The sequence below is a fragment of the Tenrec ecaudatus genome, chromosome 2 (genome assembly GCF_050624435.1).
Source record: "Tenrec ecaudatus isolate mTenEca1 chromosome 2, mTenEca1.hap1, whole genome shotgun sequence".
In the NCBI taxonomy this organism is placed as follows: domain Eukaryota; kingdom Metazoa; phylum Chordata; class Mammalia; order Afrosoricida; family Tenrecidae; genus Tenrec; species Tenrec ecaudatus.
The window spans coordinates 89,602,979-89,624,266 of NC_134531.1; the positions used below are offsets into that span (position 1 = coordinate 89,602,979).

The window sequence follows — 21,288 nt, forward strand, 5'->3', positions numbered from 1 at the left end:
CATCAGCATCCTTCATGAAGGAGACATCCTGAAGGAGGAATATATAACTTCGAGGTGTGCTGAAGTGCAGCTGACTACTGGATGTAGGGTTCATCGCGGCATTTCCAAGCCTCACTTCCTCACCATTCTAATTCATCCCACATTCACTCTCTCAACCTTTAGGATCGTTATCTTGATAAAATAAGGAAAACATAGACATAGTAAGTGTCATCCTTAATGGTTTTCTATTTGCTTGGAAAAGAAGATTCTAGAGTTCTTCCCTCCTCCGTTATACGGCTATATCTCTAGAATATATGCTGAAATTTAGTAAGCTCTCAAATATCTGTCAAATGAGGGAACAAAAGGAAATTGTATAAACTAGAAAGAAAAATGGGTCACAACATCTACTGGATCACAGACCTTTTCCATATAGCTATTTTCTGTTCCCTGATCTATTTAGGCAAGTAAAAAGTAGTGTTCCTAGAGTCCCAGGTTATACATGTGTGGGTTTATAACAGATAACACACATTGAAACATGTCTTTTCTATCAGTAGATGGCTGTCAGAAATACATTTGTCTTACTCTTGATAGAGAGAGAGAGAGAGAGAGAGAGAGAGAGAGAGAGAGATAGGTAGAGATAGAGAAAGGGATCGAGATCTGTCTCCAAAGCAGTGGCTTCCACGGGAATCTGCTGGACCAGTTAAGCTCAAGGCAGAAGGTCAGCTCAAATGTGGCACCTGTTTTTGTTTCTGATTCCAAAGAGATACTCTTCATATATTGTCTCAAAGGACATGGTCATGGCGGCTTACTAGGAAGACTATTTTTAAAAGCTGAAAACTGTACTGAGGACAAACTTCAGAAACATGTGCATAGGAGTTGTTTCCCCCATCACAACAATGTATCTACTTGTGCTGAAAGAATAACAAGTCCTAGGAGAATTTTTCTGGGAAACCTTACCCCATTTAACCTCCAGCCATCTTACCCTTCCAGACTTCCTTTTGTTCCTAAAATTCAAGAATATTTAAAAGGCAATATCAGTCCCTCAAGTATGCTGAAACAGCCTTGTGGACATGATACAAATGAAAGGGCATGGAATTCTTTGGGAAAGGATTAGAGAGATGGAAGCACTAACCTTTGGAATTTGTAGACCTAGCTACAGTCAAGAGACTGTAACCTTGTTTTTTTTTCACTTATTTTCATTTCATAAAGGTTTCTGTGATTTTGTACCAGTCCTTTTTGTTTTACCCTCACTTATCTCCACTGGGGGCTGGTGCTGGGGTTATCCCTACTCCCGGGAAACAGGACCTGGCACCAAACCACTGCCATAGAGTCAACTTTGGCTTATAAGGACCCTTCATAATGATCTGGGAGGCTTATGAAAATCTTCCTGGGAGGACAGTCTCATCTTTCCCCTACAGAGAAGCTAGTGGATTTGAACTTGTACACATGGGAAGTAGGTTTAAATAGGTTTAAGTAGGTTAAATTGTTGCCTCAGGACACATTTTCAAAACAAACAGTGCAGATGATTACAATTGGGATTAAATAAAAGAAAACCAAGTAAAACAAGAACTACTGTAAATAAATTAGACATAACCTGCATGTTTCTAGACTTTTGGAGCACCTTTAATTTATGGGGTGTATGAAAGATTAAATGACTGACCTAACCTAAAAAAATCAAGTTGAAGTGATACTTATTAAGTAGATTTTAGCCCATTGTTGATCAGTAATTCTTGTTCCATTTATCCAGAGCCTCTTCATTTCATGTTTTATTTTCTTCCTTAGTCCGTGAATTTCTGGTATGTACTGGTGATGAACGATGAACACACTGAGAGGCGATATCTGCTGTTTTTCCTTCTGAGTTGGGGACTTCCAGCGTTTGTTGTGATCCTCCTCATCGTCATCCTGAAGGGACTCTATCGTCAGAGCATGCCGCAGATCTATGGACTCGTCCACGGGGACCTGTAAGTAATTCCAGGCAAAATGCATGGTCTTATTAGGTCTTATTAGGTCGTGTGCGCAGGAAGCTCCATTAGTAAAGAGGGGGGGCAGTTGGCCAGCAAGGATGCATGAAGGCTTACGGGGGCATCTTTGTTTTCCTTCCATAGTGTTTGAGGCTCCACGTCCTTTAACTACTTCTTTAAATGAGCGACTATTACCTCTCCGGTTCCTTTTAAAGATGGGATTTTTTCAGATGCATTACTACTATTAAGTTTGTACATAAGTGTGAACATAATTGTTAGTGTAATATAGCATATTGTATTGTAGCAAATAAGAAATCAAACCTACTGCTGACTCATGCCTTGTCGATGCTGGCTCATAGTGATCCCACAGGAGAGGGGAGAAGTGCCTCTGAGAGTGTAAGTCTTTACAGGATTAGAAAGTCCTGGCTTTCTTTGGAGGAGCAGCCGGTAGTTTTGAACTGCCCACCTTGCAGTTAGTAGCCCAGGGAGTAACTAGAATGCCGCCATGGAATCAGTCAAACCCAGATCACTATGAAAATTTTGAGAAAGAATAGAATCGGGGCAAAACAAATTGGAGTGGGGCTCGTTATCTACATGATCTGTTAAGGGGACAAGGGGATGGATGGCACCGTCACCTGCAGTGTCATTGAGTCACAACAGACAGTATCAAACTGAATGGGTGGCGTGGGAAAACTAAGTGGATGGAGACAGAGTCTCCACTTGCCTTTGCAGAAATATTCTTCTAAATATACTAGCCTCCGCATCTAACAGATCTTTAAGTATGTGCTTACGCACATGGACATAAGGCTATATGACATCATCATCGATCTGGGATCTCACAGCTGAGACCCCTCATTCTCTCATCGATTCCACATAGAGAAAACATTTTTTTATATGAGATATTTTTATATAAAGGTTAAGTGCACATCAAGAAAAGGGAAAACATTTTCTAATAAAATTGCTTACCCATCTCCCTGTGTTTAACGAAGAGTAGAAAAAAATATTAAACAAAGAGTAGCATATTCACAAGTTTGTATGTACAATGTTTCCTGATGGACTCACTGAATAAGTGGGAAAAATATAAATTAGTTTTTTAATGTTGAAAAATACTATTAGTAAATTATATACTATCTGATATGACTATACTATATAATTAGTAATCTATATAGTATTAGTAAAAATACTGCACAAACATGTGCTGCTTTAATATTATAAATCTATTGTATACTAAAAAAACACTTGCTTATGCATGCAAATAAATTTCAGACGTGGACAATCCTCACACAACACTTAACCAAAGGAGTATGGCTATGCCTTGCACACACGCAAGCATACTACAAATAGTCATTTCATCTACCTATTGAGATTCAGAAAGATCACCTCATAGTAATCATTTTGTGGTATCATAGCATCTTTTGCCCACGTGGAATTTTATAAGCCTATAATCTCCTGGAAAGAAATGATCCTCTCTCTGCATTTTATGACTTGTTACATTTTAATACTCCTGGTGCTAATTTAAATCTTAGGCAACCAGGATTAATTTCAGAAAGTTCTGCATCATCCTTTGTCGACTACGAAGGAACCATGGGACATGGCCAGCAACGCATTTCTTTCCTGCGCTCCCTGATGAGACAGGACTTACTTGGTGGTGTGTTTGGGAGCATTTGTGTCCCCACCCAGCTCTGGTAAATAGGACTTAATGAAAGGGATGCTAATTGGGAGAGACTCTCCCTCAATGCTTCTAAAATAATTTTTCAAGAAATAAACTATTATATGTACAAGCCCTATTTGCCTTAAAATAATTGCCGTCTTAAACGTCAGTAAAAAGTTCCACATGAATAGCTACATTATAATAATGAAAAATGACATTTTTGTAAAATGTTGATGTTAACATGTACAATTATTAGACAAAAGTTCACTAACCTGTAATTACAGGCTACTTATAGCTTAGTTTCTCCTCTGTTCACATAGAATATTCCCAAGTCATATCAAGGTAAAATTGTTCTAATTTTTTAAAACTTCTTTATGATTTTAGTATCATTTCTCCCTCAATGTAGTATATCCATTTCATTTAAGAAGATAGCACTAATCTAGAAGTACTGGTATGATTTGTGGCTACATGGCTATGTTAAATACCAGCTGATACAAGGGGTCCTTTATAGTCTTACAAGATGCTCTTTGAGTAAAGAGGCTTCTCTCACACGATCGTGTAGTGAAGTGAGATAGATCACTTGGCAGACCTCCTCTATCTTTGTCACTCCCACCAAATGATTAGGTGTGGCAGGATCCGACTCTGAGATTGCTCCACTGGGGTCATGTGAGCCATTTCAGAAGCAGGCTCTGAAATGAACAGACCAGGGAATCTGACAAGCACCAGGAAGGAAGAGCCAGGACAGTGGAACACATCCGAAAATCCCTGTACAGAGAAGTGGGGTGGGGGGGGCGCAGCCAAGGCACCAGCGGCGGCAGCTCGCGCCAGGCACCCAGGGTGAGTAAGCAGGGTGACTTCAGGCCTGAAAGTGACTTGCAGAGTGAAGTACCCTGGGGCATTTATTAGCACCAAAGGGGCTTTGTAACATTGCCCAGACAGGGCAGAGGCCAAGGCCGAGGGTCAGGGAGAGTTGGTTTTACCCGTAAGGCCCAGAAGAGGCGTTGACAATGGAAGGAGTGCATCCTTGGCACTTTTGACTCTCCCATCTGACCTTGACATTCTGACTCTCACTGTTCACTTCCCATTAAAGCCTCATAAGCAGAGGCAATGTCTGGGTGGCTGGTGCGGTGGATTGTCAGTCCCAGCAGGGAAATTGAGGGCCTTTGGTGTCATAACAGGGCCAACACGGTTAGATGGTACAGGCGTGTCTGTTCGCCGCCTCATAGGAAGCATCCATGGGCAGCTATGAGTTGGATTCTCCTTAGGTAGCCAGAGGAAGTCAGACTTGGCCCCCATGCCTTCCCCTCAGAGGACTAATGCACGAATACACAACAGTTGTTATTTACAAAATATTTTTGTCAAACTGTGGAAGAAAATTTTGCTCATTTCCTTTGTTTCCATTCGTTGGAAATATTTTCAAGTTGATGTTACTACTTTCTCAATATTTTGGAAGACTTAAACTTAGGTCATCCAGACCTACATTTGTTTGTTTATTCTTCAGGACAATGTTAAATTGAAGATTTGTTTTCTTCAAAACACATAGGGCTATTCATGCAATCTATTTCTATATCTTTGGGTGTTGTATAAGTTTTTTTAGTTGTGCCTTTTTATATGAATTTTTCCGTTTCATCTATTCCAATTTGTAAATGTTAGATCTACAGTATGTATCTTTTTAAAATTCCTTTTCATTGTTGACTGGGTGAAAGTTTGAGATGTATTAGTTCTCCATTGAGCAGTTTATACATATTTTATGACATTGTTTGCCATCCCTTAAATATAACAGCACCCTTTTCACTTTGTCTTTATTCACATGTCTTTTCTGCCATCTGAACTTTTTGAGGCGCAAATGCTGTCCTTTGGGTTTTTATGTTTGAGGGTACCACGTACATTCACTGGTGCTGTTAGTCAATGGGTTGGTAACTGCAAGGTTGTTGGTTCTAATCCACCAGCCACTCTATGGGAGAAAGAAGAGGCAGTCCACCCCCATAAAAATGTATAGTCTTGGAAGCCCCGGGGTGATTATGAATCAGAATCAACCTGATGGCAATGGGTTTGGTTTATTGAGTAACTGAAAGTTGATCTGTCAGGTGGATTCAATTCCGGGTTTGAAGGCTGTCTGAGAGTGACAGTCACATATGGGCTTCCTTCCATTAGTCTCTTTCAAATCACCGAGTTTGTTCTTTTCTGTTTTTGAATTTTGTTCTACATTTTTTTCTCCTTCTCTGTCCAGGACTTTCTATTGTTCGTAAAGTGCATCTTTTAAATTGTGTGTGTGGCTAACTAGTTTTCTCTTCCCTTGTCTCTGTCCTTTTTTGGATTCTACCTCTCATCTTTCTGCTTATCCTCTTCCTTCTCTTTCTCAGAATTCAGCCACATTATGGTTCTTTTCCTAAAACCAACTCTTTTCTTTCTGAATATTCTCAGTCATGCATATTTTCCCTTTGCATTTTATTATTTTGGTATCTGAGTTTTGTCTTATTTTTTCTACTCTCGAGGTGGATGTTGGTTTACGTTTAGCCTTGTACAATATATTTCTGTAATTACTGCTTCAGTTGTATCTCACAAGTTTTAAAATAGTACTTTCATGGACTGTTAAACATGTTTTCTAGTTTTTATTGTGATTTCTACTTTGAGGCATGGGCAATTTAGAGGTTTATCGTTTCTTTTCCAAATGTTCTGAGTTTCTACTCTATATTTTGTTGTTTATTGTAAGTGATTTCAGAGCTCTTGCTGTTTATGATACAGTTCTTTGCAAATTGGAGGTTGAAGAATTGGGGTTGGATTATAACTCAATGTAAAAAAAATCTTCCCAACAAAACCAATAGACAGCATCATAATAAACATAGAAAAGATTGAAGTTGTCAAGGATTTCAATTTACTTGGTCCATAATCAATGGTTATGGAAGCAGCAGTCAAGAAATCAAATCACATCTTGCATTGTCTGAGTCTGCTGCACAAAACCCTTTTCAAGTCTTGAAGAGCAAGATCCCTTTGAGGACCAATGTGCACCCTACCCAAGCCATGGCATTTTCAAGATGCGTATGCATGTAGAAGTTAGAAAATGAATAAGGAAGACAGGAGAATTGGTCTATTCGAATGGGATTGTGGCGTTGGTATTGCATATGGAAACTAATTCTGTCTTAGAAGTACAACCAGAATGCTACTTAGAATGAGGAATGGTGAGACTTCATCTCACATTCTTTGGAGATCCTATCAGGAGAGACTCACCTTGGAAAGGATCTCATGCTTGATGGAGTAGAGCAGTGATTCTCAACCCCAGCAAAAAAAGAGAAAACATTCAACAAGTTAGACAGACACTGCGACTGCAACAATGAGCTCGAACAACAATTGTGAGGACGGTGTGGGGCCAGGCAGGGCTTCCTTATGTTGTCCGTAAGGAAAATATGAGCCAAACGGACTTGACAAGTAACCAGAACATGAGCAGCAATTTTATATGTCTCTATCAAAAACTGAAAGCTTTCTTCTGGTTGTATCCTTTTTAATCTAATATTCAATGTTTCCAATAACCTCCTACACCCGTATCTTTAAATACAAAGGGACCTCAGGAAGAGCATGATAAATTGCATTGATTTTTAATTCGTTTTTTTTTTTTCATGAAAATTCTGAAGACGCTTGCATGTCTGTTTAGGAATGTCTTGCATAGTCAGTGAAACATAAGAAAGCATCTTTCTGGTATTCTCTGCTTTCAGCCAAGATGCATCTGTTGTCAGCAATAATGTTCCTTGTTCTGTGTCCTTTTCTGATTCTTGCCTAAACCTCCGGCAACTCCTTGTAATACTGCAATCATCATTGGACTATCTTCAGCAACATTTTACTTGCATGTGATATTAGTGATGTTGTTATATAGGTGATCATTCTGTTGGGTCACCTTTCTTTGGATACAGATGGGTCCAAATATGGACCTTCTAGTCAACTGGCCAAGTAGCTCTCTTCCAATTTTCCTGGCATACATGATTAATCGCTTCCAGTGCTTCATCAGCTTCTTGAAACGTTTCATTTGGTATTCCATCAGTTCCTGGAGCCTTGTTTTTGGCTAATGCTTTCAGTGCCGTGTGAATTTTGTTTCACACCCTTGGTGCTTGCTCATATGCTACCTTTTGAAATGGGTGAGTGTCGACTAAATAATTTTGCTACAGTGACTTTGTGTATTTTTTCCATCTTCTTTTGATGCTTTCTGAATCATTCAACATTTTGTCCATAACATTTTTCAATATTGAAACGCAAAGCTTGGATTTTTTTCCTTGGGTTCTTTCAGTTTAAGATATTTGACCAAGATGGTACCCCAACTCTCTGTGCCTTGAAGGAGACACTGAGTGGGGAAGCGTCTTAGGCTGTGCTACTCGGATGTAATCAGTAGAACACGATTCCTCCTGTCTCCATAGCCCATTCTCTGGGCTGCAAGGCCTCAACACACTTGTAACTGTCAATAGCAGTAAAAATGGTGGATCATAGTTATAGATTGTTTTGTGCTTGCAAAACTCTCGCCCTTTTCTCTAATTACTGCTAACTAATATTCACTCAAGCTTTAAAGTAAAAGACAATTAGTAAATATCAACTCTACATACATAGACCTAAGTGAATTATGTCTACTCAAGCTTATAAATTATTTGATTTTAATGAAAAAGTGTATAACATAAGGTTAAAATTGATTGTACATTTTAGTTTTTCAGTATTTCAACTTCTTGGTCATGTGCAACTTTAGACGTGCTTAGCAAATTTCAAGTGCAACCTATTCCAGTTGTGCTCCCTGATGGAATTAATCACTGTAAGTTGCACAATCCTCTGCAAACGGTCTAATTTTGCTAGCTGTATTAAGAGAAATAAAGTTAATACATAGGGAAAATATATGAACTATAAATTGGAACTGAGCAAGAATAATAACTCTATGGAGAATTAGATATGACAGTCTTTAGTGTTTTGTTTTTAAAAAAAATCATTTTGTTGGGGGCTTGTACAAATCTTATCACACTCCATCCATCCATCCATCCATCCATTGTGTCAAACACATTGGTATATTTGTTGCCCTCATCATTCTCAGAACATTTTCTTTCTACTTGAGCCCTTGGTATCAGCTCCTCATTATCCCCCTCCCTTCCCGCCCCCTCCCTTTTGAACCCTTGATAATTTATAAATTATTATTATTTTTTCATGTCTTACACTGACCTTATGTCTCCCTTCACCAACTTTTCTGTTTTCTGTCCCCAGGCAGGGGGTTATATGTAGATCTTTGTGATTGGTTCCCCCTTTCTCTCTCCACTTTTCTTTTACCCGCCTGGTATTGTTACTCTCATTATTGGTCCTGAGGGGCTTATCTGTCCCGGATTCAATGTTTCCAGCTCTTATCTGTACCAGTAAGATAGAATTGGGATAATGATAATGGGTGGGGGGAGGAAGCATAAAAGAACTATAGGAAAGTTGTATGTTTCATAGGTGCTAAACTGCACCATGAGTGGCTCATCTCCTCCCCGTGATCCTTATGTAAGGGGATGTCCAGTTGCTTACAGATGGGCTTTGGGTCTCCACACCGCACTCCCTCTCATTCACAATAATATCTACCAGAGAAGCAACAAAGTCCACGTGGAGGAAGCACATCAGCCTGTGTGATCAAAAGGCATTGATAGGATCAAGTATCAGGCATCAAAGAACAAAAATTAATATCATAGTGGGTTTTTTAATTGATCATTTTATTGGGGGGTTTTACAGATATTATAGCAATCCATTAATCAATTATATCTAGCAAACTTGTACAGAAGCTTTCATCATTTTCAAAGCATTTTCTTTCTACTTGACAAAACATTTTCTTTCTTTCTACATTGATTAAGTTTTACTAAATTGATGTTTTAAGGAAGGATGACCAAAAAATTAATATAGGGAGAATTTCACTGTCTAAACAATAAAGAAAATTATCACCAATCAATGCAAGAACATGATTAGGATCTCTACAAAAAAATGTGTTCAGGTGAGGGGAGTGTTGGGGTGAGAGTGCATGTATATCACAAGTGTGGAAACAAGTACATGGACCCGTCCTCTGCCCCATGTCGAGTCTATCATGTCTCATAGCCTTCCTATTGGGCAGAGCAGAACTGCTCCCTGGTATTTTCAGTGTATAAATTTATAAGAGCAGAAAGCCTCATTACTGTACATCAGCATGGTTGGTGGGTCTGAACCACCAACCTTGTGAATGCAATGCTAACCCTATTGTTTCCCCAATTTAAAACCAAACTTATAGCCATGGAGTCAACTGACTCATAGCAACCCTAGGGGCAGAATAAACTGCTCTTGTGGGTTTTTGAGGCTGTAAATCTTTAAGGAAGCCTCATCCCCGCCCCCTGCCCTCCTGCCGGAGTGGCTGATCAGTTCAAAGTGCTGACCTTCTGGTTGGGAGCCCAATCTGGATCCCATTACTAAGTCCATGTGCATGGACGCAGCAATAGCAGCTTTCAGTATGAATTTCCTATCTACCCAGAACCCTAAAATAAAGAGATCTTAAAAGCACTTTTCAACACCAAAATGTCTAGTTTACCTTAGTAAATGTACAAGACACATCTTCAAAGACCTGCTCTCTTCCAAACCCCATAGCCAAAGATCTGGTTGCTTTTTCAACTTCTTTTTCTAAACATCTTCAGTTTATTTGACTTTTTCTGGCTACTGATCACATAACTCATTCCACTAATATTCATTCTACTATTACCCTCTTATCTCAGTTTACAACTTTATCTCTCCCAGCTAGAACTTCAGCCTTTCTTTATGCCTCTGAGAGGAACACTGACTGGGGCTGTAACCTTCATTCCCCATGGTCCGCTTCCCCTCTTCACACACAGGAAGGAACCTAGGCAAAAGAGAAGTTTAGAAAATATTGAATACACTCTTTTTGCAGTCCTTGAATAACCTTCACAACACTACTGACAAATGTTTGTCTAGTTTATATTTGAACTCCACTATGATAAAGAACACATTTCTTTCCTAAGACTTCTTTGTATTAAGTAATTATCTCTTTTAGATACTAGCACAGCATCCAATTGTTGAGTCAGACCTAAAATTCAAAAAATAAAGCAAAGTGAACAAACAGCATGCAAAATAGCCTAATGGTCCTTCAATTTATATTAATGAGGGTGAAATAAGTTGGTAAAGGATAGTTGCAAAATTGGAGCATATAATCAATGTCGCTGAATTACATATGTGGAAATTTTTAATTAAGGAGCGTTTTGTTGTATCTATTTGCCCTCGATTGCCAACTACAAAGGATCACCAGTGATATAATGGGCTTCAAGCTGGGTTTCTATCACAAGGTGAGCAGTTTGAAGTCACCAGCCACTCTTTGTGAGAATGATGAGGCTCTCCTCTTCCCAATTTTTAGCATTACAAACCCACAAAGCAGTTCCACTCTGGCCCAGAGGGTGACTATGAGATAGATTTGAACTGATGGCAACAAGAAAAAGTCCACAAAGCTAAACTCATATTTTCCAAATGACAATCCTTAACATAGTTACCGCTTTTCTTTTACACAAAGTAAGCATTTCTGATTTATTCAAATAGTTCCTTATAGGCATGCTTTTTCACTGATTTTGATAGCTCTCCCTTGAACTTTTATTTTTAATCATTTTATTAGGGACTCATACACCACCCATCTCGATCCATACATACATCAATTGTGTAAAGCACATTTGTACATTCGTTGCCTTCATCGTTCTCAAAACTTTTGCTCTCCACCCAAGCCCCTGGAATCAGGTCCTCATTTTTCCCCTCTCGCCCTCCCCACTCTCCCCTCCCTCATGAACCCCTGATAATTTATAAATTATTATTTTGTCATATCTTGCTCTGTCCCATGTCTCCCTCCCCCCACTTTTCTGTTGTATGTCCCCCAGGGAGGAGGTCAAATGCAGGTCCTTGAAACAGGTTCCCCCTTTCCATCCGACCCTCCTTATGCCCTCCAAGTATCACCACTCACTCCATTTGTCCTGAGGGAATCATCCGCCCTGGCTTCCCTGTGTTTCCAGTTCTCATCTGTACCAGTGTACCTCCTCTGGTCTAGTCAGGCTTGCAAGGTAGGATTTGGATCATGACAGTGGGAGTGGTGGGAGGAAGGAAGCATTCAGGAACTAAAGGAAAGTTGTATTTTTTATCGTTGCTACGTTGCACCCTGACTGTCTCGTCTCCTTCCCAAGACCCTTCTGTAAGGGGATGTCCAGTGGCCTACAAATGGGCTTTGGGTCTCCACTCCGCACTTCCCCACTCATTCACCATGGCAAGATTTTTGTTCTGATGATGCCTGATACCTGATCCCTTGACACCTTGTGATCGCACGGGCTGTTGTGCTTCTTCCATGTGGGCTGTGTTGCTTCTGAGCTAGATGGCCTCTTGTTTACCTTCAAACCTGTAAGACCCCAGACGCTATATCTTTTGATAGCCGGGCACCATCAGCTTGCTTCACCACATTTGCTTATGCACCCATTTGTCTTCAGCGATCATTTCAAGGAGGTGAGCACAAAATGATACGATCTTTTTGTTCTTTGATGCCTAATAACTGATTCCTTCAGCACCTCTTGGCCACACAGGCTTGTGTGCTTCTTCCATGTGGGCTTTATTGCTTCTGTGCCAGATGGCCACTTGTTTTCCTTCAAGCCTTTAAGACCCCAGATGCTATCTCTTTTGATAGCTGGGCACCATCAGCTTTCTTCACATTTAGTTGTTCACCCACTTTGTTTTCAGCAATTGTGTTGGGAAGGTGAGCATCATAGAATGCCAATTTAATAGAAGAAAGTATTCTTGCATTGAGGGAGTACTTGAGTGGAGGTCCAATGTCCTTCTGCTGCCTTAATACTAACCTTTATAAATATATGCACATAGATCTATTCCCCATCCTTATGTATAAATATATTTACATATGCATATGTCTTTATCTAGACCTCTATAAATGCCCCTCTGCCTCCCCTCTCTTTCCTCTATTTCCTTTGACTTCCCTCCTGTCCCACTATCATGCTCAGTCCCCACCAGGGTTTCAGCAATTCCTCTTAGTTACGTTGCCCTTGATCATGTCCAACAAGGCCTCCCACACCCTTCTCACCACCAATTTGGATTGCTTGTTGTTCTCTTGTGAACTTCTTTTATCTAGCAATATCATATTCTTTTGAGATAATTTTAAACTAAGAGAAAGTTGCAAAACAATGTACAGAATTTATATATAGCCTTTATCCAGTTTCCCCTAATGTACAGTGATCAAAACCAGAAAAGTAGCAAGGATATATTACTATCAACTAAAATACATATCTTTGAATTCCATCAGTTTTCCCTGTAATTCTCTTTTCCTGTTCAAAAATCCAATGCACAGTTCCACATTGCATTTAGTGATGAGATGGTGTCTCTTTCATTTCTTAATCTGTGACAATTCCTCAATCTTTCTTTTTTAAAAAAATTTCCGTGAGTACTGGTCAATTATTTTGTAGTAGGTCTCACAGTTGAGGCGCTTAATGCTTTTTTATGATTAGATGAGGATTATGCAATGTTGGTGAGAATATCACAGAAGGTTTTTCTGCATGTGTATTCTCAATGCTCTTGAGTGTGTATCTAGGCAGGGAGCTGTTGTGCCATGTGGTGTAACCTGCTGCTTTCAAACGTCCCTCTTTATTTTGGCCTTTCTTCTTAGTTACCCCGTGCCTTTGTGAACAATAAAGCCCAAACAAGAGACTTGCTCCTGATTTTAGTCAATAAGTCTCTTATGTTTCCCCATTGAAAATAGAGTGAAAGGGAAGAATGTACACATTTTATCAAATCAAAAAGAGGTCTCACAATTCTGATTTTAATCAGTATTATGGAATGGTGTTGAATTTTGTCAGACGTTTTTAGTATCTTTAAAGACAAGCATATAGTAATTTTGTGTGACACATATTAATATGGCGTATGATGCCAACGGGACCCTGGTCGTAAGGAGTTAAATACTAGACTGTTAATCTAAAGGTTCAGCATCTTAACCCAAGCAGTGGTTCTGAGGGAGCATCGACCCAGTAATCTGCTTCCATAGCAATGACAACCTGGAAAACCCTGTCCAGCAGTTCTCCTCGGTCCTATCGGGCCCTGTGAATTGGTGGCACACAGGACAGCGACAGGTGTGGTTACTGCATTTCCTAGTACTGGAACCTGCCTACCATTCTTGGAAGACATCTTACTTGACCACGGTATTTTTTTCCATAATGTGCCATTTGATTTTGTTTATATTTTGTTCAGTATTATTCTATCAGCATTCATCAATGATGTTGGTCTATAGATTTATTTCTTTATACATTCACTGTTCACTTTCCAACATGGATAGTTTCGAAATGTGAGGTTTTTAGGCAAAAATTACCATTATGCAAATATGGAGGATGCTCCATAAAAGCACAAAATAAAGGATGACTATATCATTACATATAATGTCCAATTATATGATCACATGCTGTCATATTATGTGGTTACAGAACTTTCAAATTATACCATTATAGCTGCCACGTTATATCACTATGTAACTGCCAAATCACTGAGAATCATGGCCCAACCAAATTGACATGTAACCCTTGCCATCCCAGCCAATGTGATGTGCATTACTATCAGGTGCTCTTTCCTGTTAGATCTTTAGTGCAAGAAATAGTTGGATAGATGCTTCACTGTTGTTGCAAATGCAAAATGTCGTGAATGCGTATGTCAGATGACAAGATCACCTTCGAGGAGGAGCCATGCTGTCTTTTTGTAAGTACCAATGTGTTACTTGGAAAGGGCTCCGGGTCATGACATAGAGCTGCCACATTTTTCATTCTGCCCTTCTGTGTGTGTGTTAGACATATAAACCCCTCTCAACAGACTTCTCAACCACTGCCAACTTCCTGTTTTGCATTCTTGCAATACATTTATATATAGGAGTGCCTTTGTATATTTGGCTTAATATTTTCCATAGAATAAATTTTGAGGAGCGCAATCAGTAAAAAATAGATGCACATATTTCTTTAAAAGTATTGCTAAAGTGCTTTCCAAAAAGAATACACTTAATATATCCTCAAGCCCTAAATTCTAACAAAGTGTATTTCTCCACATTCTTGACAACTCTAGGCATCATCAATATTTACCAATGTAAGTATATATGTGTATATATGTCATATTTAACTTATGTCTTCATAATTATTAATTATGTTTTAATAGTTCATTTCTTGCACACCAGAAACTTTGGTAATTACTTGATCTCATTTCTCCTACACACCCTGAAAATATTTACATCAGTCTATCTACCACTTTTCTTTAGTAAATTGTTTGTTCATGTCTTTGCATTAATTTTTCTGATTATTTGTTCATGTTTTCATTGATTTGAAAAGTAGCTTGTTCTGTGTATATGTGTGAGTTTTTAGATGTGAGGAAGGCTCATTAGCCTTGAATTGTTATTTTTCTGTCAACTCACCCTTCTTTTAGTCATTTTAAAGGATAATTTACATTTTAGTGTATGAGATGAATTTTTGTGTAAACCCGAGTTATTTGGGAGAACTGTTTTAAATATATTGTGTGGTAACCAAATTTTGCAAATACATATAACTAACATGCTAAGGGCATTTAAGTTGATTTACTCCAAGTGAAAAGGAAAAAAGCATACGCCCCCTTTTCGGTCTGTTCATTCTAGCTTATTAACCAGAGGCAGAATCGGTAGACGAATGCTTTTTTATTTTTTTAATGCAAAGTTCTATGCACCCTCGCAATTGAAATATCAGGCAGAACAAAGCGCTACGAACTAGGTGATTCTGAAGCAACAGGATGTAGACTTGGAATGAAAGGTACTTAAGATTGCGTTTCATCTGGCTTGTCAGACAGTTCTAGGAGTACAATGGAAATGTTGGTCAGCTTTCATTTTCCAGGTATTTCTTCCATTCGTTTTAGTTGCCCTACCATTAAGAGCATGTTTTAGTCTTGTCTGACATCCGTTTTTCTTTTCTTTCTTTCATGTCTGTTTAATGACCTTTTGCTTTCTATATATTTGTAATGTCCTAGCTCAGCACGTCTCTGTCATTAGTGTTCAGTGCAGTAAATCTGTAGAGATCTTCTTTAAATTTAGGTGGTGTGTTAGTCCGGGTAGACTAGAGAAACAAATTCATAGACACTCATATGCGTATTGGAAAGATCTTTATATAAAGAATAATTGTACATTAAGAAAACACCCCAGCCCATTCCAGAGCAAGTCCATAAGTCCGATGTCCAGTACCAATTTGCAAATTCCCCTTCAGGCTCATGCAACACATGCAATGATGCTGAGTGCAGGAAGATGACAGGCCAATGGGTGGAAAGTCTTGTGGATCCAGTGGCAGTTGAAGCATCTTAGCACTAGTGTGGGTCTCCAGGTGGCTCCTCCAGCTCCAAGGCTGTGGCTGCAATCAGCACTGCTCCATGTGGCTTGTCAACAGGAGTATGTCCTGCAGGGAGTGAGTGTGAATCTGGTCGCCAGTAAGAAATTCATCTCCTTAGCGCCCCAAATGAGGTCATCAAGTTGTCACCTGATTGATAGGCTACACTCCACCCCTTCGCAAGTTGACAAGAGATTATGTGACTGCCACAGGTGGGATGGACTCAAGGTTATGTTTTGGCTCTAGGGACTTGTTTTAATTTTCTTCAGCTTTATCCTGAATTTACATATGAGTGGCTGGAGATCTGCTCCACAGTCGGCCCCTCCCCTCGTTTCAGCTGCTAATACGGAGCTTCTCCAGCATCTACCCCCACAGATGTAGTCAAATTGAGTTCTGTGTATCCCACCTATTTGCTATAAACAAATTGTTGGTCTATCTTGAGATCTTAAGTTTCCTTCCTATCACCAAGACCATATTTTCTAGCTACCGTTCCTTCCTCTGTGTTTCACACTTTTCCATTCCAGCCACCATAGCCATCTTTAAATGCAGATTTTAATGTTTCAACACTTTCCCGTAAGGCAACAATTTCAACTTGTTTACCATTTGGAATTATGTTCTAGAAATTCGACTTTGTGGCACTCACTCTCCAACTCCATTGTCTGCATTGATTATTTCTCAAGGACTAATAGCTTAAAAGTTTTAGAATTGTCATTGGCAGCTCCCTCTCAGCTACTTTCCACATCCTGTTAGTCTCAATGCTTATATTAATAATCATTTTTATAACAATTAAAGCATGCCTAATTCAGAGCTTTAAGAGCTTGAACTAAGTCTATTGCAAGAACTTCAACGTCAATTAACAATTCATTTATGTGCAATTTTAATCTTTCTTATATTATCATCAAACTTAATTCTAAAACACTGTCTTTCTTAAAGCCTCTCGGCTACTCCCTAAAAAAATCTGTGAACATCTATACTCAGTTGCTCGGAAGTGTTAATGGAGGTGTGCTTTTAGTCTTGTGATGTCATAAGGTCCGATTGAGGACATGTTGGTCATTACTGTACATTTTTGGCCTGTCATTTCTGAATTCTACTAGTTCTACAACTCCAGCCTGAGTTTTCTTAATTAAGTAGGGAATTTGGGATTCTCCTAATAAAAGAACAGCTTAAAAGAGGAATTTTTAAAAATCATTTTATTGGGACTCATACAACTCTTATCACAATCCATACATACATCAATTGAGTAAAGCACCCTTGCTTCTTGTATTGACACAAAATATTAAAAATTGAGTCATTCCTATTAAGGAGCCTGAAGACCTGCCAATGTACTGGATACAAGTTGGGTTACTAATCCCAACCTCAGCAGTTTGAATCCACCAGCCATTCCAGGAGAAATATGAGACTTCTATCCTATCATTTAGTCTCTTTGAGTTGGAATAGACTTGTTTGTTTGAATTTGAAAAGGAATTTGATTTTGCGGACTGGCCTCGCCTCAAACAAGAACAAAACTAACCTGCAAATACAAAAGTAAGTAAAAAAAGCAAATATTTATTAATGAAGATTTTTAAAATCACATCAAATTATGCATTTTTAAGAAATTCAAAAATACCACAAATACATTGTTATTAATGTTGTTAGATGCCATTCGGCCAATTCCTACCCATCCCAACCCTATGTGCAACAGAACTACACACTCCCTGGTCCTACATCATCCTCGAATTGTTACTGATGCTTGAGCCCATTGTTGCAGCCACTGTATCAGTCCATCTCATTGTTGGGCTTCTTCCCTTTCATGGGTCCTCTGCTGTCCCAAGCAAATGAACTTCTTCAGAGCCTTGTTTCTCCTGATAACATGACCCAAAGATGTAAGTTAACATCTCATCATCCTTACTTCTAAGAGGCATTCTTGTCACACATCTCCCCAACAAGGTTTGTTTATTTTTCTGACCGTCCTCGATATATTTAATGTTCTTCACCATCATGCAAATGTAAATATTCTATCTTTTTTATACATTGTCCAGTTTGCACGTGCACCCACAGCTAGAAATAATCCCCTGACTCAGGTCAGGTGCACCTCAGTTCTCAAAAGTCAGACATCTTTACTCTCTAAGAGTTCAAAGCGCTCGTGTGCAGCAGATTTGTATAATGCAGTGTGTCATTTGCTTTATTGACTGCTGTCCCATGCGTGTTGACTGTGAAGCCAAATAAAATGAAATGGTTGACAAAGTCAGTATGTTCTCCCTTAATCGTGGAGTTGTCAGTTGGTCCAGTTGTGAAGATCTTTCTTTTCTTTGAGGTGTAATCCACATTGAAGGCTGTAGTCTTTGATCATTAGCAGTAAGTGTTCAAGCCTTCTTCACTTGCAGCAAGCAAGGTGTATTACTTGTATATAAAAACGTTTAATGAATCTTCCTCTAATCCTGATATCATTTCCTCAGAGTATTTTTTCAGCACATGGATTGAGTAAATATGACTAAGGGATAAAACCATGATACAACTGCAAACATATAAAATTAAAATAATAAGTTTTATTGTTTTAACATCTCTGGTTTTTGTAATTTTAGCTGTATAGTTTTGCATAGCCTTCTAACATGATGTCAATTAGTAAGATTTTCTATACAACGATGTGGGTGATAGATCAGTAGATTCACTTAGCATAGCTAACTGAAATTAGATCACTAAGATTTTCTCACTCTTTGTAGTACTATGGGTTTGTGTACAACAAAGAATTCCCCCAAATTCTGTTGCATGTGACATTTCGCCTAAAATATGTAGAACAATTATAATTTTATACACTCTTGTTTCTGAAAAAAGAATAGGCATCAATGAAATCAAATGTACCACGTTCAGCTTCACACATTGGATAATTGGAAACATTTTTACAAACCAGTTCATCATTGTACATATTCCAGAATTTCTTTTTTTCTTTGTGTTCTTTTGTGGTCGGACTCAATAGAATATTTTCATACTGCCATAATCCTCTGGTCTTGCGTATCCATGTACCTTATCTGGATGAGCTATATAGTATATTAAGAATAGCAGTAGCTTACATTCAAATGGAAGCGATTACAAACCTCAAGAATATACCCCACTCTGTCTAGCAAAATGTACCGTTCTCTGAACTTCACCTTAACCACATCCTAAAATTGCCATTCATTCAGCACCACTACTACAAGAATTGTGACAGAGGGAAGTTGATTAAAATATCTTAGTCATAATAATTGTATTAAAACCCCATGACTACATTGCTGTTACCGCTCTGAGTTTCATAAGGGATAAATGCAAATGAGTGTTCCTTAACCTTAAACTTTATTGGTTTCATGGTAAATACACCTCTGGCTTACTAAAAGAAAGACTACACTCCATTGTTTCTTGATCATGAATATCTTGGAGTCCAGAGGATAATAAAATATTTCTTTGATGTATCTCATGTATAACCCTTTATACACAGAGTAATTCAAGAAGTTTTGCCTTCTTTGGTCTCCCTATTTACTTCTCTATCACTTTTCCTCTGCTCTTTCTTGATTTTTGTGACCTTAGCCAAAGATGTCTATTTCTATCCCCTTCCTAGAAGGTTTTTGATGGGTCATTTAGTCCTCAGGGAAGATCACATACAAGATATACAAATGTTCCCCTGGATAAATTTGTCTCCTAACTTAAGATATTCTGCTGTGATAAACGACATTTTCTTTTCAAATAGAGAGTTAGAGATGAAAAAAATTTAAAAGGCGAAGGGAGCAGCACCCTATTAAAAGTGAAAATACATACGAAGGTGGCAGGAGGGGAGGGTAAAAGAGGTGATACCAAGGGCTCAAATAGAATGTAAATATTTAGAAAATAATGATGGCAACCTATGTGCAAATATGCTTGATACAATTGATGTATAGATTGTTATAAGAGCTGTAAGAGCCCCCAATAAAATGATGTTTAAAAAATAAACATGAAAGTACATGGGGGAGGTGTCTTCAAATTTGTCATAGAAAAATTCCATAATCTATTAATTCCAGTTTCCATGAACTTTTTTTTAATTCTTTAACTTTTATTATTTTAAACTTAATTTATTCCCGAGCCATGAGTTTTTGCTTCTTCAGTTTCTTCTGGGAAATCTTTTTCTTCTGTGCAGCCTCCTCTTCTGGTTTGGGAACAATCTGTTCCTTCCCAGTCAGGATCATCTCAATGTGGCAGGGGGAGCTCATGTGTGGGTCGATCCGACCATGAGCTCTGTAAGTCCAGCGGCGCATCTTGGGGGCTTTGTTCACCTGGATGTTCTCAATGATCAGAGAATCCACATCTAAACCCTTAAGTTCGGCATTACTTTCTGCATTTTTAAGCATGTGAAGCAAAAATTCAGCACTCTTTTTGGGCCACCGACCCTGGGTCCAACCCCATTGTTTGGCCTGGACACACCTGCCAACACCACCATTGTACCACAGGAAAGGCACACGTTGCTTCTGCAGAGTTACGTCTTTCAAGTATTTGGTGGCTTTCCGGATGTGCATGCCTTTGATGGCCTGGGCAGTTTCACGGGTGTTCTTGAAGTGGACCCGGAGGTTCGACCCTCTTGATTTGCAGGATTTTGTAGGGTTTTCTGGGTCGAGTGAGTAGCGAACCATCTTGGCAGGTCACCTCAGGCCACTACAGTTAGAGCTCCATGAACTTTTTAAAGCCCCCTCGTGAGAGGGACAATGAAATATAACAGTGACTTTTTAAAAGATGAAAAAGAAGAGATTATATGCTAGCCTTAGAGCCTTTCAGACTGCAATTTCAGATCACGGACGTATCCATCGACCTTCTTTGCCATTAATGGTTCTAAGTGGAAAAGTTTGAGAAACACTGCTTTATTTAAGAATATTCAAGTAGTGACCTTTTCCAAAACTTGGCAAGGCCTTTTATATTTTACTCTTTATTCTTTGTTGGAAGGGAAGTCCTTCTCTATGTAATGAATTATTAGTCAACTTTCAAGTTCAAAGATGGTTCATGCAATGTGATCTCTGACCACTTCATGTAACTGAATTATGCCTCTTCTGCAACCTTTTTAACCTTTATGTTATCATTTATATCTTATGATTATTTACCTGTCTCCTAACGAGATCATGACACTTAACAAGCAAAGGCAACATCAAACTTGTACTCCTGGCAGCTAGCCTGTCAACGTGTACAGCTTAATGCTTAAAACCCACTCTGGGGTTGGGGGCAGTGTGGAAAGATTTTACATGTAGTATTAATCATTTTCCATGTTTAAATGCTTTCACCATGCTCAACTTTAATCTACCAGTGTGACATCACAGAATTAGGACAAAACGTTAAATAATACAGTGACTTTTCCTTA

The 21,288-nt window shown here is 38.8% G+C and overlaps 1 protein-coding gene across 1 annotated transcript in view; it reads left to right on the top strand.

The window, feature by feature from the left end:
- Positions 1–21,288, top strand: part of ADGRV1 (adhesion G protein-coupled receptor V1) — a 724,059-nt gene that overhangs the window by 504,437 nt on the left and 198,334 nt on the right. The window contains exon 87 of the mRNA XM_075542665.1: positions 1,762–1,940. Coding sequence (XP_075398780.1) covers positions 1,762–1,940 — 179 coding nt within the window. The remainder of the gene's footprint in view (positions 1–1,761; positions 1,941–21,288) is intronic.